The sequence below is a fragment of the Camelus ferus genome, chromosome 12 (assembly GCF_009834535.1).
Source record: "Camelus ferus isolate YT-003-E chromosome 12, BCGSAC_Cfer_1.0, whole genome shotgun sequence".
Classification (NCBI taxonomy): Eukaryota; Metazoa; Chordata; class Mammalia; order Artiodactyla; family Camelidae; genus Camelus; species Camelus ferus.
The window spans coordinates 2120312-2146054 of record NC_045707.1 but is presented as its reverse complement, the minus strand read 5'-3'; the positions used below and the strand labels follow the sequence as shown (position 1 = coordinate 2146054).

Below are 25743 nucleotides of genomic sequence, written 5' to 3'. Positions count from 1 at the left end.
TTCTCTCTGTCTTTGCTCTTCAGGTTGTTTGAAATAGTGGCTTGTAGGAAGGTGATCTCTTTTTTTTTCTCCTTATAAGAAGTTCTCTGCATTGCTGAACTCAGTTATAGTTCTTGGGATATATATTCTTGGGATAGTCTCTGGGAGTGATGAATCTTTGTTAATTATGCTTTTGGGTGTTTTTGATTACTTTCTTAATCCTGTAATTCCTTTCTCAGACAATCTTGAAATAACTACTGTAAAGGAATAATATGGGATGGTTGTTAGAGAAGAGAATTTGATAAAATGGGAAGAACAGGGGCTTTGGAGTCCTGTAGACCTGGGTTGAAAGTTTTGACTTTCCCACATATTATCTGTGCTCTATTATCTCCTTCTCTTTATCACTTTGTCTTTCTCCTCCCTTCCATCCTGAAAGTATACCTGATTGGTGGCTCAGTATATAATGGTTATCATCTTTGTCATCATTATTCTTAAAATCTGTAGGGAATGGTGTTGAAGCAGATTTATAGACTCTAGAGCAAACAAGACACCTGAGAATTTCAGAAGGAGCCCTGTTCTTTTTGTTATGGTCTAAGCTGCATATGTCTCTCCTGTAAAAATTAGTGTGAAAATAACCATAGGTAATGTTGATTACCTATAATTATTATTTCTAAATAACACGTTTATTGACATATAAACCACAGACTGTAAATCTCACCCTTTTAAAATATCTTTAGTGGTTTTTAGTGTTTTATGGTCTTAAGCAAAATCATAGAGTTGTGCATCCATCATCACTATCTACTTCCAGATCATTTCTATCACCAAAAATAAAACCCAGTACCCACTAGTCATTCCTTTTAGTCCGTGAAGCTACTAATCTACTTTCTTTCTCTATGGATTTGCCCATTCTGAATATTTCATATAAATGGAATCGTATAATTTGTGGCCTTTTGTCTCTCATTTTCTTCACTTAGCATGATATTTTAAAAATTCATCCGTGTTGTATCAGTACTTTATACCTTTTTATTATCAAATAATATTCAGTTATGGATATACCATACCATGTTTATCCATTCATCAATTGATGGGCATTTGGATTATTTCTACTTCTTGGCTGTTATGAAAAAATTCTGCTATAAACATTCTTGTACAAGGTTTTATGTGGATGTATGTTTTCAGTTTTCTTGGTTATACCTAGTGTAGAATTGCTGGGTCACATGGTAACTGTTTTTTTGTTTTGTTTTGTTTTGTTTTAACATTTTGAGGAGGACTTCCAAACTGTTTTCAAAGTGTCTGTACCACTTTATGTTTCCAAGAGCAATGTTTGAGATTCCAGTTTCTCCACATCCTTATTAATACTTGTTATTGTCTGATTTTTTTATTATAACCATCCTAGTGAGTATGAAGTGGTATCTCATTGTGGTTTTGATTTGCATTTCCCTGATAACCAGTCGTGTTGTGTATCTTTTCATGTGCTTAATGGCCATTTGTGTACCTTGTTTGGGGGAACTTTCTGTTCAAATCGTTTGCCCATTTGAAAATTTGGGTTGTCTTTTTAAGAGTTATTTTATATTCTGAATACAAGTCCCTTATCAGACATAGGATTTGCAAATATTTTCTCCCATTTTGTAGGTTGTCTTCTCATTTAATGGTGTCTTTTATCCTCCTAGCTTTTTTGAGACATAATTGGCATATAACATTGTGTAATTTTAAGGTGTACAACTTGTTGATTTGATACACTTAACATATTGCAAAGTGATTACCACTATAGCTTTAACTAACACCTGCATCATGTCACATAATTACCATTTATTTTTTGTGGTGAAAACATTTACAATCTACTCTAAGCAACTTTCAAGTATATAGTACAGTATTATTAACTATAATCACTATGCTCTATATTAGATCCTCAAAATTTATGGTGTCCTGTGAAGCACAAAAGTTTTAAATTTTGATGAAGTCTTATTTATCTGTTTTTCCTTTGTCGCTTGTGTTTTTGTAGTCATATTGAAGAAACTATTGCGTAGCCGAAGGTCATGAAAATGTACTCATGTGTTTTCTTCTAAGCATTTTACGATTTTAGGTTTATGATCTATTTTGAGTTAATTTTATATATGGTGTGATATAGAGTTCCAGCTTCATTCTGTTGAATGGGATAGCCAATTGTCCCAGCACCTTTTACTGAAACGATTATTCTTTCTTCCGTTGATTTTTCTTGGCATCCTTTTCAAAAATCAGTTGATCATAACTGTCAGGGTTTATTTCTGGGCTCTCAGTTGTACTTCAATGATCTGTATGTCTGTTCTTATGCAGTATTACACTGTCTTGATTATTGTAGCTTTGTAGTGTGAGTCCTTCAGCTTTGTTCCTCTTTCTCATGATCATTTTGGCACATATAATATTTAAAGGCAGTTATCTTTGGTGTGCTCTCTTTTGGGAAACGTAATTTATAAATGTCCAAAATAGAGTCTTAGGAATAAAAGAGGAGAACTTGGGCTGTCTAAGATTGAATCAGCAACGGAATGCCTAATAATTTCTGGTTATTGAACTTCATTTATTTACTTACACATTCTTTTGGGTGTCCACCATGTGGTAGACACTGTGCTAGACTGTTGGGAAACCATGATGAGAAAGACGTGGGGTCTCTGCAGGGGGCTTAGTTTGACTCCTGGCTTTCATGTTGTTGAACAGAATGTGGACTTTTGGTTATCAAAGATACAGAGATAATCAAAGCAGATGTACTGTTAGGTGGAAAGTTTACTCTCTTGTCATGTGTAAAAGTCCTACCAATGAAAATTCTTCTTATCCTATTATTCGGCTAGTATGAAAATAGAAGTGCATGTGGTTAGAAGAAGAGGATGAATATCTTTCAGATAGCTGTGTTGAGCACCTTGAAAGAAATTACAAAAGCGCAATGTTCTCATTTACATCTTTGTGTGTACATGTATCTCCTCCCACTTAAAAGTTCCCTTGAAGGCAAGGGCTTTGTTTTGTTCATCTTTCTTACTCTGTCAGTCATCAAAACAGTACTTTGAAAATATTAGGTATTCAGTATATGTTGACTGAATGATTAAATGAGTCAGGTAAGCCATTAATGAGTGCTCATATTATATAACCTTATACTAAATTAGGGTTTGCATAGCTTTTATTAGCGGTCATTCTTGCCCTCAAGGATCTGATTTAATGGTTAATGTGAAGATGAAGCATTCAGTATGATGCACCTTTACAAAAATAAGATTTATTAAGTTATAAATAATATGAAAAAGTAAGTTGCACAAATAACCTAGTAAATTTTAACACGTATGCGTATTAGGAGTCACTTGAGGCCACTGGATGATAAAGGGTGGTAGAGGAAGTCTTGTGCAGAGGTGGACTGTCATCTAGGCTTAAAAGAACTGAAGGAAAGCAGGTTGGTAGAGGGGAGGTGCTAAAACTTTTTCAGGTCAAGAGACAATTCTCAGTAGGGATTTTTGGAATGTGTGGAAGTTTGTGGTTGTCCTAGTGTTCAGGAGGGCCACTGGCTTTTATGAGAGGTTAGGGGCCGGAGATCCTAGAGTCCCACAGTGTGAAGTTAGGAATTGATCTGCCCTAAATCCCAGTTGCTCCCTGTTTGAGATACACTGAGAAGGAAACAGATGTGGATGTACAAGGAGGAACATAGTATTCCTGAGCAGATACTGGGTTTTGTTTGGTTTTGTTTTTTGCCATTGTAGATGCTAAGCTGAAAGATGCATATAGCTAGAGTGGAGTAGAGCAATGGAGTACCTTAGGAACTGGAGCAGGAATTTATATTTTATCAACTTGGATAATTTTGAGGATTACTAACATTTTCTTTTGTCTTATGGTTTTCTTTTGTCTTATGGTTTTCTTTTCTTTTCTTTCTCTTAGAACGAGCCTCTGACCCCAGGTTATCATGGATTCCCAGCACGGGACAGCCAGGTTGGTATAAGCTGTTTATAACTCAGATAGTGTGTGTGTGTGTGTGTGTGTGTGTGTGTGTGTGTGTGTGTGTGTGTGTGTTTGTACACATGTATGTATGTTGTTGAACTTGTGGACGTTATAGGGGAAAGCCACTCAAGGACAGTGATAATTGCTTTTGTTTTTTCTTCTCCAGGCTATATGATAATTTTTTTAACCTGGTTTTCTTGGTGTCTCACAGTTCTCAATGCTGGTTTTGTCTCTTTATTCCCTGCCACGTAGCCCCTGCCTGCACAGAATTTTTTTTTTTTTATGAGTCCTTCCAATAATCTACAACAAGAAAATTCCATTCTTCTCCCTGGGAGGATTCAGCCTTATGGTTTTAATCAGAGAAGGCTTTCTGGAGAGAGGGAAGTTTCTGCTGCCTTTCTTTGTTTGATACGGAGGCTGGCTGGAAAAAGCCCAGGCCCTATATTGAATTAGAGCAAAACTGTTTCCTGCTGCAGCATCCTCAGTATTGTTTAGGTGAGTGTATAGAATGCCTTCCCTATCCTTTTGCTATTTGAAGATTGCAGCAGGTGAGGCTGATGCAGAGTTAGGGTAGAAGAACAGGTAAGGCTGCCTCAGAGAAATGGTGTGGCTTAAAACATCTAGCCTCTGAAATTTAACCCCTTGCTGTTTGGGGATATTGACTTCTTCAGGAGATTTAAGAGTAGCTCCTAGAAATATGTTTGAATTTCTATCCATCATTTGTATCTTTGAATGCCTATCCATCATTCCTTATAGGGTTGTCCCCAAAAAGCCACCATTATTAGGCTTGTCCAAGGGATATATGTCATCAGAGTGCTAAACCAAATGGTTGACATCATTCCTCTTTCCAGAACTTAATTAAATCTCATTAAAACCCCTGAAGCTGACTTTAAAAACTAGGATGGCCTCATAATCAATAGTCACCTATTTGGAGACCTTCCAGATTTGAGAATATTTGCTCAATTCTTGCACTTTTGGTGCTGGGTTGGCATCAGACTGTTCCCAGGTATGATATGGAGAAAAAGGCGAAGAGAAAGTGTTGTTCATCTCCGTGTTCATCCCCCAGTGGGATCGTTACTGTTAGAATTGAAGATTGTCCCTATGAAATTTTGGTGAAAGTTACGGTCATTTACCCCAAACCTAAAGAGAATATAGAGGGACTTTCTTTTTTTTCTTTCTGGTTTGGATCTTCCCTAGAACTTCTGTAAGCTGTAAAATTATGTCCTTTGGTAGTAGTTCTGTATCCTAGCATATATCAGAAAAAATACTATTGCCTGGAGATCTGGCCCCCAAAGGTTCTGACTGAGTGAGTCTAAGATTGGACTTAGCCATTCAAATATTTGGAAATTCCTACAGGTGATTTTGTTGTGCAGCCAAGATCAAGAACTACAATCCTATGGGCTGCTTTAAAAGGAGTGAGTGACATTTTCTGTTTCATCCTGTATTCTTCTCCTAGAATCCTTAAAACATAAGAGATCACGGTCAGTCTCTTAATCTAGTTTTGTATACTAATGAAAATATTTATTTATAAACTATTGCTTATCTCGGATATAGGCTTACTTTAAATATAGGAAGGTGGAAGTAATTGAAGTTAAGTGTGGGAATAGACTAAGTTTGAAAGAATCTGAAAGGGTAGTATATAATGCTGTGTTCTTCCTGTGGGAATTACAGCTCAATAAGGAACTAAGAAAAAGGAATTAAGGGGAATTTGTTAAAACTTGAAACTACTTTTTTTCCCCCTTCCTTTTGCAGCAGGGACCCATTTCTGTAGCCTGCACATTTATTACTCATCCTATCTCTGCTGTAGGCCTGGGCAGACCCTTTTGCCGTGTTTTAAAGCTGCTAATTTACTTTGAGGCACATTCTGATGGTGACAGGTTTATTTTAGTTTATTTTCTTGGGCTTTATTTTGTTTTTCTGTCTGGATCTTTGAATTAGAGACCTTAGTAGTGCAAATAGGCAAATATTGAATTGCTGCTTGTTATATTTAATGAAGGCGGAATCCAAATGAGTACCGCTAATTAATGCGGCTAACCTTGTGAACTCTAACTTTGTGCTCTGAGATTTGAGAGGCATTTATCAGTATGAAACACTGGTCACTGAGCAGCTCGAGCTGGGCAGGAACTGAACTTGTGATCTTTACATCTCCCCAGAGAGGTTTGGCTCAGCAAATGCAAGAACTGGAAAGTGGGGTGAAGGTGAATTTTAATTGCATGAATATTTGCTTTTCTTACTCATTTGCTGTTCCTTTCTAAGTAGATAGGAACCATCCCCAGACAGGATTTTTATCAGCATCTAATGGTGATTTTAAAAAGGATAAAAATGACAATCTTTTGACTATTGCAGAACACTTTCATCAATATTTTCTCATTTCATCACCACCACATTTTGAAGTGGATAAGGCAAGTATTTCCTTTGGTAAGATAAGGAAGCCTGGCCACAGAGATGAAAGTGACTTATCCAAGGTAACAGTACAAGTTAGTAGCTGAATAAGCACTGAAATTTGTCCTCTATTTGTTGAGAGCCCTTTCCTCTGTACTGGGGATTCCTCACTCACCAAGGAACAATGTGGTGTGCAGCAATGCCTGCTCACTCTATTTATTTGTCATTGGGGGACTTCGTAGACGTGCTGAAGCTCAACTATAGATCTGGGAGTCCATGACCCCTGTTTAAGAATTACGACAACTAAGTTCCTTAGCACTGAGTGGACCAGCACTTCACTGTTATGGTGACCTTTGTCATCTTGTTCTGTATGCCCCCGGGCAACACATTTGAATTAAAAACCTATGAAGGAAAGGAGGGGGAAAAAACCACCTGCCACCTAGTAGAGGTTTTGCTTTTTTATGCAAGGTCACCTCAGCCTCCTCTCCCAATTAGTTAACAGGCTTTATGAGATGGCAATCCGTTGCTTTTATAAAGCACTCCAGGCACTTCACTGTGCGTGCTAATGTGGACTCTGTGTGGAAATGGGGGAGACGAACATTGTTCCAGATTAACAAGTGAGAACCAGCTCAGAAAGGCTGAATGTTTTATCAAAGCCATGCAGGATTTTAGGTCCATGATACAGTGCAGTGGTTTAGATTCCTAGCTGACCGTTTCTTTGTGGTTTATGTGCGTGTGCACGTGCCTGTGATAGAGTTCCCAAGTGTTGATTAAGGCTGGAATCTGTTGTGGGTTTGTAATATTTTCTAAATGAGAGTATATTTGTGAGCATTAGCTCTGGAGGTTTTATTCAGGAGGGACTTGGGAGGAGCAATCTGATTAGAAGGGGCCTTAGTTCTGCATAGCAAACTGTTTTTGCTAATACTGTTTGTTTATTTGGGATGGCTTTCAGGGGGCTCCTGGAAAGTACAGTGGGAGCCCTTGTATATCACCTCTTGGTGCCACAACTTTATGTCTGCTATAATTGGGGTGACTGTATAGTGTATCATTCAAGTTGGGGCACTTTTGAGAGTGAAAAGGGATGCTAATGTTGACACAGTCTCAGGCAAACCTTGATGAAATGGGTTGTATGGCCATCCTAGCTATGACTAAAGAGTACGGTGAATGTCCCCTTAACTGGTGTGATCAAGTTTGGGATATGGCGCAGTGCCTTGCCTAACACTTGACCTGTGGGAATGAAGCATTGCCATTCACATTTGAGATGAGAGCACAGACTCTTCGTTGGGTTCAGATGTAGAGTCAGCTGTGAAACTGGGAATATTTGTAAATTATAAAAGCGGATGTTTGTGAAGAATTTTGTAGTTTACAGTGTGTGTCTCCATGTATATTCAGTTTTGATCTTCACAGTAGCTCTGCTAGGAAGGTCAGGTTTTATTATCTCTATTTTGTAGATAAGAAAACCAAAGCAGAAATTTTTTAAATGAATTGCCCATTGTCATATAATTAGTAGCAGCACTAGACTTGAAGCCTGGATTTTCAGCCTCCATGTCTTGTATTTCCCTTTAGTGTTCATCTGTCAGTGTTCTCTCCTCTTTGAATGGGGATGTTCTCTTCCTAGTGTGGCAAAATAAGATATTACGGAATCTTTGGAGAATGTAACAGCACGTAAAGTCTTACATGACTTGGAGGTCCCTTAAATAACTACTTCTATCAAGTTTTCTTCCTGTTTTGTTTGTTAAAGTAGCTTATGGTCCACAACTCATTTTTTTTGTGAACTGTGAACTAGAATTATGATTATGATTATTTTTTGCTATTTATTTATTTATTTATTTTTTTAATTGAAGTATAATCAGTTTACAATGTTATGTCGATTTCTGGTGTACAGCACATTGCTTCAGTCATACATGAATATACATATATTCTTTTTTTTTAGCTGTTTAGATTAGAGAGCACTGCCTTCCTGGGAGTGTCGAGAAGAACATGCCCATGAGAAGTGGAATAAGCTTTCCTATTATAATTTTGTATTTTTAAAATAAAGAAAAAATTAATGTCATGGTGTCAGACTCTGATTTTTTAAATGCTAGTCAGTGGCTTCTTAAAAAGTTTTTTCCTTAAATTTTCTAAAATTCTGTTGAAAAGCTATTATATGGACATGTTCAAGTGATTCCCATAAAATGGGAGTATCAGAGGAGATGTTTAAGTTGACAGATGTGACACAGACAATTAGAGATTTAAATTTGGAGTCGCAGCCTTACTTTTAATTTAGAGGATAGATTTTAAATGACCTAAGAGATTTTTTTTCCGTACAAGTTTCTTTTTTTTTTTTCCTTCCTGAGAATTTAAAAAATTTCTCTTTTTCTAACCAGTTATCTTTTTTTTAAATCCCTGGAATGGACTTTCTTTTTGTCCTTTCCTTTTGCAAAGAACTTTCAGGGCTTTTAATTACTTTGATTGGGAGCTGTGGACATTAGCAAATGCATTTTCTGTCATACTCATTTGGTTGGTGGCAAAGACATGATGGCATCATAATCATAGTCCACAGTGCTGACTGGCATAATGTTGTCAAGGTTCATCCATGTTGGAGCATGTGTCAGTATTTCTTTTTTTGGTGGAATAATGTCCCATTGTGTGGATATAGGAGTATTTTTACATGAGCCTACTGCCTACCTCTGAAATTCCGTCTCCTACCCTTGTCTTACCATTAGCTTCAGTCTCGTTGGGCATCTTTTTCCATTTTTGAGCTCATCAAGCTTGATCTTAGCTTCAGGCCTGTGGAATCACTGTCTTGTCCACCTTCAAATCTGCAGTGCTCTTGACCCAGATAGTCACTTTCTCATTCAGCTCACAGGGACAAAGTTTGCCCCTCAGAGAAGCCTTCCCTGACCACACCAATCTAAAGTTGTGCAGATACACAACCTGACCATTCAGTCTTATCATCTAATCTCCAATTATTATATGAAATTATCTAGTGTGTGTACTTTAATGTCTGTCTCTCCCACGAAAATAAAAGTTCAGTGCAAGCTGTGACTTTGCTTAGAGCAAAGCCTGACATGTAGGAGGAGATCAATAAGTATTTGTTGAGTGAATAAATGAAAGCGATCCCCAGTTTAATGTGAAGCTTTTAAAGGTTTTAAGCAGGGAAGTGACATGATCCGTTTTACATTTTTAAAACAACATTGTGGCTGCTGTAAAGAATGCATTTTCAGAGGGCCAGAAAAAAAAAAGTGCAACCTTAAAACTGTCTAGGCAGCAACCTTATCATTTGCTGTGTTTAACGTCAGTTCCAGCTAGTACTTAATGAGAAATTTTATCCCACCGCCCTCTCCCTGTTGGAGACTGGATTAAAATGACAGGTTCAGAAATAAAATGTTTCATATCTCTTTTTATTTCTCAAAACTGATAATTTTTTTACTGGCCCTTTTTCAACTGAAAATACTTATGCTTTACTTTTAAATTACAGAAAGTATGCAGTTGCTTTCTTCTTCCTACTGAGTTATCTAGAACCCCACTTTCAGCCTTCATGCAAGATTTATTCAGATGGTTGCTTCTCTTCAATATCTGACACCAGGTCACCCATTGGTGGTTTGGGTCCTTCTGTGGTGTTGCCTTACACCCTCTAGTGGATGAAGGGCTGGTAAATGCTGCAGCATCTAGGCTTCTCATAGCACTTTTCTCAAACTATGAATCAGCTTCAGACTTACTACTGCATTTTAGACTATTCCATTCTGCAGATAGTTCGTAAGCTTTTTCCTTCTAGAAAAGACAATGTTATTTCTTTTGCTGCTTACTGCCATGCACCTAAATAACATGCTTATTCTGATATTTCTTGATTTATCAATATTAGACTTTATCCTTTGGCTTCCTACTGTTGGAAATGAGAAGTTAACAATTTTTTTTCTAACTTTTCTGCATTCTTTTTAATTGAAGTATAGTCAGTTTACAGTGTTGTGTCAGTTTCTGGTGTACAGCATAATGTTTCAGTCATACAAGATATTAATTTTATGAACAGTTTCTTCTAATAAAGCCTTTTTCTGGTTAAATTAGTGTTTTTTATTATTGATTTATGTTAATATAATATATACATTGTTATGACTGAGTATAGCTGAACCATAAAATATGATTACGTTCCTGTTCTTATATACTTTTTTGTTTCCCCTGGAGTCATTAAATATATATATTATACATATATATTCAGTAAGTACTTTTCAAAAAGTACTATTGAGATATAATATCAATACCATAAAATTCACTCAGCATAAGTGTACTATTCAATAATTTTATTGAATTTATTGAGTTGTGTCACCATTACCACAGTCTAGTTTTAGAACATTTTCATCATCCCCCTAAATCCTCTTGAATTCTATTACAGTCAGTCTTCACTCCCACCCCAGCTCTAGACAACTGCTGATCTTCTTTCTGACTCTATAAAATTCTCTTTTCTGGACATTTCATATGAATGGAATCATATAGTATGTGTGTAGTATTTTGTGTATGATTTCTTTCATTTAGCATAATGTTTTTGAGGTTCATTCATATTGTGGTATGAATCACCATATCTTTACTTTTTATTGTTGAATAGTATTCTGTTGTGTGGATGTACCACATTTTGTTGATCCATTTACCAGTTGATAGATATTTGATTATTTCCAGTTTGGCTATTACAAGTAATGCTGTTATGAACATTCACATACAAGTCTTTGTATGGACATATGTCTTCATTTGTCTTGGGTAGATTTCAAAGAGTAGAATTGCTGGATTTTATGGTAGATTTATACTTAACTTTTTAAGAAACTGCCAGACTATTTTCCAAAGTGGCTTGGTTTTATTCACCTTTTTAATTATACTGAGTATATATTGGTATTTCATTGTGATTTTAATTTGCATTTCTCCAATGATTAACAATGTGGAATACCTTTTCCTTGTGCTTGTTAGCTATTCATATGTCTTCTTTGCTGAGATGTCTGTTCAAGTCTTTTGCCCATTTTTTATTTGGTTTTATTTTGGTTGTTTTGGCTATACAAATATTTGCTTTGTCCTCTTACTGAATTGTAAGAGTTCTTTATATATTATGAATACAAGTTCTTTGTCACATTTAAGGTTTGTAAATATTTTTCCTCAGTTATGTGATTTCACAAGACAAATCTTTCCCCCAATAAAAGAAAACAAAACTATGTTTTCATCCTTGTTTGCTAAGTTTGGATAAACTCTGCATAACCATCATATGAAGAGACTATGAAAACAGGCATTTGATTATCTCTTTTCAAGCCTGATGATTGCTCCAAGGAAGATTGGCAGGTTTATAGTGGCTTTGTGTTTGGCTGACACAGCCTTTTCCAGATCCTTAGTGGTAGGCATGTTTGGGCAAGAAAGCCCTTTGTCTAGTGAAGAGAAATCATGCTGCTTTCTGCATGTCCTGAGAGATGTGATATGGTAAGGGATCAGCCAGGTTCATTATTTTTTGAAACTAAGACACTGTAGCTTCTCTGTAAGGCTGTTTCATGGAAATTCCTCTGTAGACACACACACACACACAGTCAGATACACACATATACACAAACCACATCCCAGCTTTTGGTTTTTAAAGCTCTGCCTTTCCAGGCTATATGATTTGGGGCAAGTTTTTTCCTTCTCTGAGCCTCAATTTCTATAAAATAGTAATAGTATCTACTCTGAAAGGTTGTTGTAGGATTAGAGAAAACATATGCCAATTTCCTGGCATGTAATAGGGTCAGTAACTCATTTTTCTCATTTATTTTATAGAAAAGAGGCCTTAGGGAAGCTTTATAAGGAAATGATTGGTTCTCACATTCTGATTTAAGTCTGTTTTCTCATTTTCTTTTTGATTCTTAGTTATTCACCATGTGAAATGAATTATATGTATAGATTTGAAATTTCTAGCACAGGAACATAGCTTTGCCATATTTTCCAAGAAAAATATGGTTGTGTGAAGGAAATGAAATCTGTGTAAGTTTATTTACCTAACTCACTACGGGTCTTGGCAGCATAAATAGAAAGAGGGAGTCATTTTTGAGACTTACGACTTGAACAGAATCTGATCCAAACTGAGCCAGACACTCAAGGTTCTCTAAAACCATCTTGCTCATTGTTACCCTACCCACATAATTCTTCTGCTACGTGTCCTAACAGTCCTTCAAATACCTATCTTGGATATTTATTTCTTCCTACTGCCTTTTGCTTGAAATGTTCCTCCTTTTCCCAGCAGAGTCCTAAGTATCCTTTACAATCTCCATTCACAACTTAACCTACTTTATGAAATCTTTCCTAATTGCTTCTAATCATTTGAACTCATTTAACAGATCTACATGAACACTTCCATAAGGTTCAGATCAAGGGAGTTTGGGAAATATTGTGAAGATCGTCAGCAAATTATTTAACTTCTCTAAGGCTCAGTTTTCTCATCTGTGAAAGTGAGGATAATAGTGCCTACTACTAAGGATTGAATGCTTTAAAATTTCCTAGGTCAAGAATGACTTATTGGTTGATGTTGTGATGTTTACTAACCTCTACCTTTAGCTTTCCATGTAATTTAGAAAGGCTTCTCTCATCTCTGGGCCCAACTTTCTTCTTTTTCCTTTTTTAAGGGCTATTTTGGCTGTAATGGGTTTGATTTTGTAGTTCTTGAGAGTGTCATGCTTCATTGTGGAAACAAAACTTTTATCAGTTAACTTCTCACCTCTGAATCTATGGGGTTACTGTGGATCTGTGGATAGACAAGTGACTTGAGCCAGAAAAATGGGAAGTGTGGCTGTCTTTCCTCCTCATCCCTCTTCTATACCTGGTTTCTTGGTATATCCTGTCTTTTACATCAGGGTTTGACTTCTTCCCCCAGCTTTGCCTCTTTTTGCTTAGTTTGGAGTTGCTATGATTTTAGCCTGCTGGAACAGTTTGTAGTCCACTCTTGCCCCAGTTGCTTACTAAGTATTTTGTTAATGGATGGATCATAACTTCACTGCTTGACTTTCTAGTAGATTGACCTAATACTTTGTATACAGGAAATTTATTTGTATTGTAACAAGAGATTTAATGTGGCCATCAAAAAGAATTATATGACTAAAGATTGTTAATCACTGGGACTATTTACAAAAGGACAAATAGAATTTCCTTTATTAGCAATTTTCAAAATTAGGAAATTCGCCTGTATAGAATTATTCAGGGTGGCCAAGTAGTTAGCAAGCATATTCTTGCTGTAGTGGTTCATACCACCAAGCAACAGGCAGTCTTCCTACAACCAGCCTTAGCTACCATTTTGTGAGTTCCTTTTATGAAGCTCGATAAATTTCCTCAGCATGCTGTTCTTCAACAGACAACCGTAGCAAATGATTTAGAATGAAGCCAACTAGTTAAGTATAAGATAAGGCAAAAGAGCCTTGTAGTTGGTGGACAGTATAGTTATATGTTTCAGTTATAGATTAAATATTTTTATTTTCTTAGTGGCATTATCTGTATACCATTACACTGAGCTGATCTAGGGTTGACTTAGAGAGGCAGGGTAACATAACAGATGACTTAAGTTCTCGTGTTAGAAAATTTAGTGCCACCAGAACATAATTTCAGCAAGTTCTATATAATCATGTGTTTAAACAAAGGCACAAACTCTGATCTCACTGAGTCTCAGTACTCTGTTTACCTTCTGTCTGCTGAAAACACTTTAGTGGTTATTTAAGGCTTCCATGATCTGGCCTCAGTCTTTTTCCTTTTTTTGTTGTGTAAGGCAGTCTGTGTTTTAGCCACACTATGGGGTGGGGTAATGTAGCTTTGAAATCAAATATGGGTTTTAATTCTAAGTTTTTTAATGTGGTATTTTCCCTGTTTAAATGCAGTGCATCCTTCAAGTCCTGCTTCAGACATTACCTTCTCCAGAAAGTCTGGCCTTATGCACTTATTTGGGTGCAGACTCTTAGTTAATGTCCACTAAATTTTGTAACAGTGCTTTTACCACTGCTTCTTATGTTATGGTGAACAGGTTTGATAACCCATACAGTCCTGTGAGAACAAGGACCCATCCTGCTTCTTGATATTCTTGAGTATTTTGTGCAGTTAGTACCCAGTAAGAATTTGGTAAAGTGATACATTAAAAAGTAAACTCATCTTCAGCCTTCTTGAAATAGAGAGACAAATCTGTTGGGATTTTTTCCTATGGACAAGGAAAAAAAACTTTGTTCTGACTTTATGCTGGATTTTATTGCCTTTGCCTTGCCAAGCAATATGAAAAATTAATACTTAAGAAGCTAGGTATCTGATCTTCAGCAAGAGAGTGCCTCTTACAAGTTTAATGGGTTTGGTCAAGCGGATATTAAATGTAAATCTGTCATTTTATGGAGGCATAGAAGGCTCTTAAAACACTCAATAAACACCCTTATTGAATTAGAACATTTCAACAGGGACTGCCTGTGCATCTCCTGTTATTAGTATCTTTCATTGTTCCTTTAGAGTGCCTTCAGCCTATGCTTTCACAAGCTTTCTGCTGTCATGTGGCTCACAGAATCATCGAAGCTAAAGATGCTTCTAGCTCCTTAATTATTTTGTTATGTTACAGGGAACCTGTACGTTAATTCTAACAGGTGTGTCTCAATTTCTTAGTACCAAGTGAGGGGTTCGCCATGAAAACAGAGCTAACGTGTTTTGAACACTTGACAGGCTGCCCTGTATAAAGCATTTAGCAAGTATTATTTTACTTCATCCTGTTTGCAGGTGAGGAAACTCAGCCTCAAAAACATTAAAGTCACTGCCTAAGGCTATGTAGCTATTAATTAGGGAAGCTGGGTTTTAAATGTGTTAGATTTCAAAGTTTATGATATTTCTGCTGTGCACATGTCTTTTACTCATTTAGTTTTAGTTGAATTTTTTTTTTTTTTTTTTACATTTTACTTGCATGTTGGATTTTTCTTTGGTCCATGGCAAATGTTAACTTCTCTGCTTGCTCCCTTCCCTTCCCTTTACTGAGGGGACTATAATTCTGTATTACATTTCTGTAGTCCTCTCTAGTTTAGGCATGTTTCATGTCCATTCTCATTTGCTCTTGGTAAGACCCCAGTGAGGTCTGCATGCAGAGGGGGCAGGGTTTTAACCACCATTGGCAGATGAGGAAATTAAGATTTCCAGTTTTGTAAGAGATGTGCCAAAGTTGTAATAGTAAGTGACTCAGTATTTAGCTTTGGTTTTGAGGAGGAACGCTGATCTTCAGACTTGTTTTTTTTAGCAGAAAATTCTCTTTTTCAAACCAATTGTATGAGCACAATATATAAAAATGTAAGCGGGGTGGTCCTAGTAGAAAAGACATGGAAGGCCTGGTGCCCCACCCTCTTGGCTTCCTTTGCCCCTTGAGGCCCCTCAGCTGACTGGATCACAGTTTGAAAACCATGGGGAATGGTCAGAAAACTTTGGTGCCAGACAGATCTGGATTCAAATTGTAGTTTGGGACAGAAATTTAACCTCTCTTAGGTTTGGGTTCCTCATTTGTAAACTAGGGTGCTTTTTATAGGATTGCCAATAAATATAAACTAAAAAACATGCCAAAGCCTAGACAGTGCCCTTGGCTTCTCGGGAGGAGAGGTCAGGTTGACAGACTGTGCAGGTCGGCCGCTCACCCTGTGTGAGACCCCTGCCGAACTGTGGGGAGCTCACTGCCGGGGCTGGGCCTCCGTGGGACTTAGAACCCAGTACTTTGTACTTGACCGAAGATTCACACGTCACCTTTATCAATAGTTTAGAACAGAGACAGGCAAACATTTTCTGTAAAGGATTATAGAGTAAGTATTCTAGGCTTTTGGGGCCGCACGGCCTCTGTTCCAGCTATTTAGCTCTTCCGCTGCAGCACTAAGCAGCCGCAAGCAGCACGGACACGACTGAGCGTGGCTGTGTTCTAGTAAAACTTGATCGTGGGCACTGAAGTTTGAATTTGTATAATTATCATGTATCACGAAATGTTATGCTCTTGACTTTTTTCAACCATTAAAGTGTAGAAGCCATCTTAGCTCATGGACGGTAGACTATACAGAGGTTGTACATAAACAACAGGCTGGATCTGGCCTGTGGACCATGATTTGCCAACTCCCGTTTTAGACATTGCTTGTTGATAATCAGTGCAGTTTCTGATCCTGTGAAGAATAATTTAAAGTGATGGCCATTAAAGAAGTATTGATATTAGGAAAGGCTTAATTTTCACAATAAGAAAAGGCAGGATTGTTTTCCTCCCATATCTCTCAGGAATTGTTACGTGCTCATTAGTTTCTTTACCCTCTGTGAAGTGGTTGAGATAGTTATACTTGCCTTGGTAATGACTAAATGAATAAGATTTCTAAATAAAGGCTGTCTAATACAGTGAAAAGATCATGAGTCATCAGGGAGTCAGGAAACTTGACTTTGTCATTAATTTTGTGACTTGATATATGTCAATTTACTTTTTTGGGCCCTTCAGTTTCATGTAAGTGAGGAAGTTGGAGATGATAATATTAGAGATCTTTGCCAGCTCTAAAATTCTCTCATTCTATTTTCGGTTGTCTGAATGGTGCTCTTCAACAATTTTCATCTAAAGAAACTCTTAAGTACATCACCAGCTAGTGTATTTTCAAAAATACCAGCAGGGTTTCACAGCGTATTGGAAACTATTTACAAGAGCAGTTTACTCCCACTGCTAATGCTAGCCATTTCTAGCAACACTATTTAAATTGCACATACTGTTAGGATAAATGCTGTTCCCTCTTGTTCTGCCATGCTGCAAGCCACTAACCTGTTTGAAGGCAAGCTGCAGATACAATGAGAAGGGGACTAGGAACACTGGAAAAAGAAAAGGCCTATCCTGACTATGTATGGGCTTAGGAAAATTTCGTAAGTGGAAACGGTTCCTCAAGTCTGAGTCATACTAGGACTCTTTTCTTGGCTCGCTTGGGGTGGGAGGAGAAAAGGGAGGGAGCAACGGAGCAAGTGGCTATGTCGGTTTTTGTCAACAGAGGGCACCCAGAGCAAAGCAAGTGCTCTGTGTCACACTGTAGATGGCTCTTCTCCCCAGAAGGGCACAGGGCAGCATGCAGTGGATTGATGGCGTGTCTGCCTCTTGCATTTTGTTTGATCCGTGTCTGCATTCTCAAATGTTTTCTCCTGTGCTGAAGTCAGGTATTCTAAATGCAGTCATAATAATTGTTATTTGCTTCCAGCTTTAGTGGAAACTCAGTTCCCTCACTGTCTTGGAGTGAATGATCCCGTGTTATAGTCTGGGCTTTTGGATGAATGTGCAGCATTAGGCTTCTATATGATTCGGTATCCAGTAAGCAGATGTTCTGGAGCACTTAATATCTGTGTAGCATATTGTAAGAAGACTGCTCTTATTACCTAGAGCGGTGGTCCTCGAAGTGTGGTTCCTGGACCATCAGCATCAGCATCACTTGGGAGTTTGTACAAATTCATGGTCTCCCTCTCCCTCCAGACCTCTTAAATCAGAAACTCTGGGGCTGGAGCCCAGCCATGTGGCTCAGCATGCTCTCCAGGTGATTCTGATGCACATTCAAGCTAAGGACCAACATCAAAGAGTAAGGACACTGAGACGTACTGAAGACCAGGCAACAAGCACTTTGCTAGGATCTTCATCTTCATTTTCCAGATGAGAACTGCAAGCCTAAAAGGTTTCAGTGACTGCTAGTCAGAATTATATAATAGTGGTAGAGGAGGGATTTGAGTCCTGGTCTTTCTGACTCCAGAGCCATGCTATAGTGTCTGCTAAGAAAATGTTTAAGAGGCTCTGTATTATTTAAATTCATATTTTTAAGTCTGTATTTTTCTTAAAGTACTATACGTTTATCAAAGAAAAGTTAGAAAATATAGCAGGCCAATAGAATAAAATAAAAATTGCCTTAATATATTTATCTTAACTTTTTATCATTCATTGCTCTAAACTTGTTTCTATGCAGCTGTTTTTACATATATACACATTATGAAGTTCCTTAGAGAATCTCATATTGTACAGACTTTTGTAATATGCTTCTAGCTCCTTCCTACTCTATTGTAAACATCTTTTCATGTCATTAAGTATTATTGTAGTATCATTTTCATGGCTGCCTAGTATTCCATTTTAAGATTCCATCAAAATTCTTTCTAAAGTCTCTTACGTTGTTTTGATTCTGTTGTAGGCTTTTAGAAGGAGTAAGGTACTGAGCTGCTGTGCTGCTCTGGGTAAACAATTTACCCTGAGTGGCTTAAAATACTATAATTAAGGTGAAAAATACATATTAAGGTTGAGGAGGGCAAATGGAACTGGTGAGGCAATAATAAGCCTGAAATGCCTGAGGTTAAATTGAGCTCAGAAACAGGAAAACAAAAAATGAAGTAAAAATACACAAGTATTAGGAATGGACTAGGGATCTGTGAGTGAGAAGGTTTAGAACAAATAGTCAGAAAAATGATAAACAATTTGATGGTACCAATGGCCTGCTTTTATTACTGCCTCTGACATAGATGCTGATCTGCTGGATGATAGCATGAAAAAATGGGCATATGCTTTTATAATAATGCTTATTATTTATTGAGTACTTGCTGTGTACCAGGCATTGTATTAATCATTTACATAGGCTTTCCCATTTAATTTCTGTAACAAACTACATGCATTGGACGCATTAGGTAGTGTTTTCTCCATTTTACAGAAGTGGAAACTTGAGAGTGAGACCTCAAGTAACTTGTTCAAGTGCTTCAACTGGAACCCAGATTTGTTCAAACTCCCAAACCTATGCTTGTATAGCATCATTTATCTTCATTCCTTTTACATGCTGTGGCAAGTCATTAGCTACCGCTAAGAGTTAGGGGTGGTTTTACTGTCTTTCTGGGGACAGAGGGAAACTAAATTTGGAAGGGAGGACATTAAAGTCATAGTATAGCAGGAGTAGACTTACTGATCCAACAAAGCTTGCATCCAGCCCACTTATCTTGGGAAGGGTGTAAGCCTGCTCTAGATCCTGCGGGGGGAGGGGGTACTAGCAAGATGAGTTGTGGATAGGAAGAAGCTAGGGCAGGCGTTTGGAGACAAGGGATGATCAGGAGAGTCAGGTCTCCCTCATTAAATTTCCCTTCCTCAAGGTGGTTGTAATTCCTTTGAGGCATTTTTTAACAGCTTTATTAAGAGATAATTTGATACTCTGCAATTCACTCACTTAAAGTATACAATTCAGTGCTTTTTTAATTTTTTTAGTACGTTCACAGAGTCATCATCACTCTAGAAGGAAACCATGTACCTCTTAGTTGTCATTTCCTGGTTCCTCTGTCTCCCATGCCCCCAAAACTTTAGGCAACCACTAGTTTCCTTCCTGTCTCTACATATTTTCTTGTTCTAGATATTTTATGTAAATAGGCTCAATATAATATGTGGTCCTTTGTTTCCAGCTACTTAGCATAATGTTTTCTAGGTTCCTCCACGTCTTGCATGTCCAGCATGCATCAGTACTTCATTCTTTTTTGTTGCTAAGTAATATTCCATTGTATGGACACACCTCATCTCATTTATGTTTTTATGTTAGAAAGAGAAAGGTAAAGGAAATGAGACAACTAAGAATTCTTCTTTCTAATTTAAAATGGATGGAACCTTACAATACTGTGAATTGGTAAATAGGACACTTGGCACCTGCTGCTTCATGTGCTGTTTGTAGCACAGCAGCAGCTCTTCTGACCTGAGCACGTGCAGCATTCATGGAGCTCACTGTGTAAATCTGGTGTGTTGGCCGGTGTCATTGCCCCTACAATACCTCTTGTGGAAGCAGAGAGGCCTTTGCTGATCTAATCTGGATACATTTCCCTTGGTTACTGCAGCTCTGGGTCCCCAGAGAGTCGTCTCTAAAGAGCTGCCAGTTTGTTGAGTGCTGGCAGTTGCAAGATTATTTCTGACCGTATGATTTGTTCGGTGGAGATTACACCCATCTTTCAGGTCCCAGTCCATTGGCCAGAAATAGCAACTGTCATTCCCATATATTTGGAATGAATGCTTAACCTGAGGCTCCCTGTATCCTTTTCAGCATAGTGTCTAGAGGGCTCTTTTAGCCAGCAAATGATGAGCCTTCTAGGTGCCAGGTAAATTACTGTTGGCCCATTGCTTTCTTTCCTGATTTACTATCCAAGGAACAGAGAGTCCTGACCTTCATGAAATGAATGGTCTGGGCCAGGACTGTAAGTTCTAAAACTTTTCAGTTTGTATTCCAGAAAAGTTGTAGCTGGCTTTCCACTGTGTCTCAACTTTCAGGATACTTTAGAGAATGAATTGTAATCACTTGTCTTAATACTCTGACTCTTCTCTGGCACATCTACCCTAACATGGAAACAAGAACCCACCGTAGGGACCATCCACTTGGCCCTCAGGTCCCAAATCATTGAATGTCAGAGCTGGATTTCATCACGTTGCCCTTGTTCTGCAGAAAGGGAAACTGAGTCAGTGTCAGAGAGGTTAGATGACTTACCCAAGGCTTATATTCTTAGAGCTCTTGCTAGAAGCAGAGCTGCGTCTGTGATACTGAGCCTTCACCCTCAATTCAGTGCTTTTCTGCAGTGTAATGCTGGTCCCTGACAGACGATGCTCACGTGACCAGGGAGTGACCCAGCCCTGCTCCATTCCATCAACAGTGCAGGCCTGAAGGTGTGTGTGAGAGTTTGATGGACGGGGATTGTGATTGTGAACATTTGTAAGAGAGAAAGAGAGCAAGAGCCCTGGTTTATAAGTTCAGGCTCCACCGACTGAAGGAACCTGGGCCCTCCTGGCCTTCCCCAGTGCAAGGTTTCCAGCGAGTGTCCGTGTCTTTTTGATTACATGGTTGTAATTCCTGAAAGCCCTGTGTCTATTTGCCAAAAAATACACATCCTGCTGCAGTAACCCAGGAAGCAGTCATCTTGAATACCTGCCTGAAAATGTTTGCTCATGGTTGCCAACTCCATGCTTGGGACACATTTTGCCTGGTATTATGTGAAAAGACCAAAACCCCTCTTCTGCTTCCATAGCCCTGCTCTCCCCTCATCTCCCTCTGGGCGTGGAGCTTCAGAATGGGCCTCACTTCCCAGCACCCCTGCCCTGGGACCCTAATAGAGCCATTCAGCATAGCCCTCACTGCTAGGACTAAGGAGCAGCCCTTTCAGGGTGGATCACAGAGCTGAGCAGAAGTTCCCCACGGAGACCCCTCAGAGCTTCCCCTTCCTCCTCACACTTCCTCTTCGCAGTGTCCTCCCTCAGCACATCGGCTGCTTTACAGGGAGAGCTTGTGTCCTTCACTCTCTTCCCCGTCACCTGGCACAGTGCTCAGCAGATAGTCAGAAAATAGTCTTTGGCATTGTCATGCTGTTCGCCACCCTCTGATGGGATGGGCAGGGTGCGGGAATGCTAATACAGTTGACAGGTGGCAGATTTTATTTCTCTGTAGAAGTTGTTCTGTGGTCCTCAGTAATAATTTATAGTGACAGCTACTGTTTATTGAATGCTACTGTGCATCGAGTATTGTGCTGTGTATTCATGTACACACACCCTCAATTCCTCGTTATTATTAACAACTCTCCCCATAAGGTAGATGGTAGAAGCCGTATTTGACAGATGAAGAAACTGAGCTTTGGGGAGGTCTAGGTCACAGAGCTGGCTAGAAAGTGGTGGAACAGGTATTTAAGCGGAGGCCTGTCTTAACACCGAAGCCTGTGTTTTTAATAACCATGCAGAACCTCCTTGAGTAGTTAGTTTACTGAACATTCCTGTGAAAGAGAGCTGAGTCACTTAGGCTCCCTGGGATTTATAAATGAGACATCTGTGTTAGCAAAGGGCATTCGTAGCACAGTTTAGATTAGATTTGGCCCTGGGATTATAGAGGAGGAACAAAGGGGAGACTTCAGGAGCCTCTGCCACTTCCTGAAGCTGGTTTGCTTTGGCCTGGTGTTGAGGACTCTTCGCTCTTTGAGTCCACAGTGGTTTCAGGTCATTCCTGGCCTGCACGGTTCCTGAGAGATGGGTCTGCCTGGCAGTTCCAGGTTGTTTCAGGTGGGCCTAGTCCTGCTTCCTGGGGCCACACTGAAGTGGGCTTAACTTGGTCCCTGGACTTACTTGGTTTCTTAAAGGCCCTCCTGTTTTAGCCCTTCAGAGTAGGAGGCCTTCTCTTCAGTTTTACTTTAGTTCTGTGACACCCCCCCCCCCCCACTTCAGTTACTGGGACTTTAGGATTTAGCTGTGGTCGTACCTAAGAACAAAGGGAATGCAGTTTTCAGTCTCCAGGGATCAGTCCTGTGAAGTCCCTGTGGTGTCCTGGGGATGAGGAGCTGCCTCTCTTACTCTCTGCTCAGAACTTAAATATATTGTGTCTGTCTTTGAAATGGGAGAGAGAAACTTCTGAGGAATAAAGAGTTGTCGGGGATAATAAGATTTTGAGGAGCCAGCCCTTCCTGCATTCTCCCTTGGAGAGAAAGAATGCAGCCAGAATTGAAGGGCATTGCCTCGACCAATTCAGTTAAGTGGCCCCGGCCTGGCTTAATAACTTGGGCAGACTTCCCAATGGATTTGGCAAGGTATTGGGTTTCTTTCTCCCCAGACCCTCCCTTCTCTCTGCTCTGCACATGTGTGCTAACACAATTACAGAGAGGTTGCATCTTGCAATAAGATATCCCTTCTACAAAGGAGGAGGCTCCTCTTAAAGAGGAAGGAGAGAAATTCAGAGAAGGGAATGTGATTGTCGGAGACTGAGAAAAATGGTAGAGTAGCAACGAACAGGCTGGGTTCCTCTCTGTAACGGCAAGCCCAAGCCGGCAGGAGGGATGGTGGCGGGGTTGAGAGAGCAGGAGTTATATGCTAGAGAAATAGTCAACTGTCTTTTCGCATTCATTTGTCCAGATTGTATCACTAAGAATCTTGTCACTAAAGAACAAGAACTCTCTTGTTCATCAAGGTCAGAGGTTACAGTCTTCTGAGTTTGGTGGTTCAGAAATATTTTACAGATTTAGTTGAAAACCTGAGCAGATGTTCCTGCTGTTGTTTACCCATGGGGATCGGGTGACATTCTTCTCCCTTTCCCTCTTCCCCACCCCCTCGGGCACCAACCAATCACACCCAGGAATGGATTTCAGTGCCTCTCTGGCCTCCCCCCAGAAGGAGTCTGCCCAACCGCAGCTCCAGCTCCAGAGCCTTCGCCGAGGCAGAGTGTTTTAACTCCTGGGTGTCTGAATCACTGAGAGCCGCTGACCTTTCTGTTAGCTTGTGTTGTTCGTGCTGACTCTCTGAGCCCATGTAATGTTAAGTCAGCTTGCCCTGTCCCCAAGGAAAGGTTCCTAATGAGGCAGGGTGCAATGCACTGAGCTTGAAGAGGCTGAATTTTTAAGCTCTAATTCTGCCAGTATCCAGCAGCATGACCTTGGGAAAGTTACTTTCCCTACTTGGACTTGGTGCCCTTTCTGCTAAGTTAGAGGGAAAGGGAAAGGAGAGAAGGAGCATTATGATACAGCTATATGTACCAGCCACCAGCCAGATTCTTAGTTCTATGTATGGTTGGCCTGAAGTTTGAGGAAAAACATTTAACCTGTATGGAGTGCCTATTCTGAGACAGTTCGCTTTTTACAGTTTGCCCTCTGCAGGGCAAATGCTGTTCACCCAGTTTTATAGATGAGAAGAGTGAAGGCTGGAGAGACTGTCCAGCTTGCCTGAGGTCAAACAGCTAGGAAGACCCATCTGGCTCTAATGCCCAGACTTTTCTTCCATTCCACTGGGCTGGCTTAAAAGGCCCTTAAAGTCATTCTGACATTTTCATTCTCATACTCTGAAGGCTTTAACTCCTTAATAGCTTTTGTTCCGCCCTGTAGAGGGACGAAACACCACTGTCTCCCCTTCTACCTGTAGAGCAGGTGAATGACTTAGACATTGGTGCCATCTCCTGAAAGCAGCAAAACAAGATGATGCAGCCGTCAGTCTTCTTTTTGCATTGTAGGAAAGTTCTCATCCTTTATAGCCATCATCTCCCTCAGCAGCTCCCTTCCTCATGCAGGTATTTCCTTTTCTCTTTGCCTTGTGTTTCTGATTGTCAGGTAAGTATTTCCAGTTTAAGGGAAGGGTAGAATTTTGAGGATATTAGAAAAAAAAATCTCCTTTCCTCAAAGCTTTTCTGTGAGACAGAGACCACAATGTGGGTTTAACCCTGTCCGAACTGCTGTGATACCTGTACCCGCTGTCAGAGCTCCCCTTTTCTGAGAACTTGGTTTTTCATTGCCATCCTTCATAAATGATCCTAGCCGTCTGGTTTAGTGGCATCTTGCCCCGTGGAGCACTTTGTTTCTCTTGCTGCAGATTTTACTTTTAAATTCACAGAGCAAGTAGCTTTCTTTAGGTGCATTTCTATTGATACTTTATTGCTACCAATTTAAAATAAATTATAGTAGTAGCCCTAAAATGTCAGATTTGTTAAGGAGTCATTTTTTGTCTTTTTGTTGTGGGCTAGGAAAAATTACTTTAGCAAATCTCTTAACGATTGTAAATTATTAAGCCAGGCACTGACCTAGGTGTTTTATGTACATTATTTCTAATTTTCATAATAACCTTGCATTTATAGATGAAGAAACAGGGTTAAGAGAGGTTAAAGTGCTTATTCACGGTCACAGCTAGTAAGTGGTGATTTGGCACTTTGATTCCATGTCTGTTTTACTTCCAAACCTAAGTTCTTTCTTCAGTACCATGTGCCTCTGGAAGATGATCTTGATGGTTCATTTAATCATGTATGCCCATGCCTCAGCTCTGATCACCCCAGAAAATCCATATACCTTCTTTTAGAAAGGAAAGTACCATTTTATATGATAAACCTCACAGATGGAAAAAAAATTAAGGGAGGTATTTTCTGGTCTTTGCCATCTTTTATAACCAGGTAACTTTACTGATGTTTAGTTTGAATTATTTTTAGATATAAGTCCATCCCTTCTTGTTATAAGTGAAAATGCTATAAAAAAAAGTGGCTACTTATCAGATACTGGAGAGTTAGGGATTTCACTGTGAATTGGGGTGGGCAGGAAGAGGTATGCTTTAGAGGATGAGTTACATATAAGTAGATTTAGGGAAGCAGGTCGAATTTTCTTGAGATAAAGAACTGTTATCATTTGCTCCATCATTTGGTACATCCTGTGTCTACCATCTCTTTAAGCACCTGAGAACCCAGTGGAAGGTGGGTTGGTATTACTTCATGGCTGTATGCTTCTCCCTTCCTCTATTCAAGAATTGCTTGTGATTCAGTTCCACTGCAGTGATATTGGGCTTTCCTGGTTGTGTGCAATGAGAGATTCATAGAAGAGAAGTGTACTCATTCCAAGATCACCACCATCCAGATCAGCCTTACAAATATTTCAACAGTGTTTACTTGTGTGCCTGTTAGATGCCAGTCACTTGGCATGAAACTGCTGATTCCAAGATGAATAAGGCATGGCCATTGCCCTTTAGGCGCTCAG

General features: G+C 39.2%; 1 protein-coding gene across 17 annotated transcripts in view; it reads left to right on the top strand.

Moving 5' to 3' along the window:
- The window catches only part of RBFOX2 (RNA binding fox-1 homolog 2), a 239570-nt gene that overhangs the window by 69085 nt on the left and 144742 nt on the right, over positions 1–25743 (top strand). For all 17 annotated transcript variants that reach the window (XR_004324316.1, XR_004324317.1, XM_032492120.1 and 14 more), the window contains exon 2: positions 3868–3918. Coding sequence is in view for 15 of the 17 variants with exons in the window: in XM_032492120.1 (XP_032348011.1) it covers positions 3868–3918 (51 nt within the window). In the remaining 2 variants the exon portion in view is untranslated. The remainder of the gene's footprint in view (positions 1–3867; positions 3919–25743) is intronic.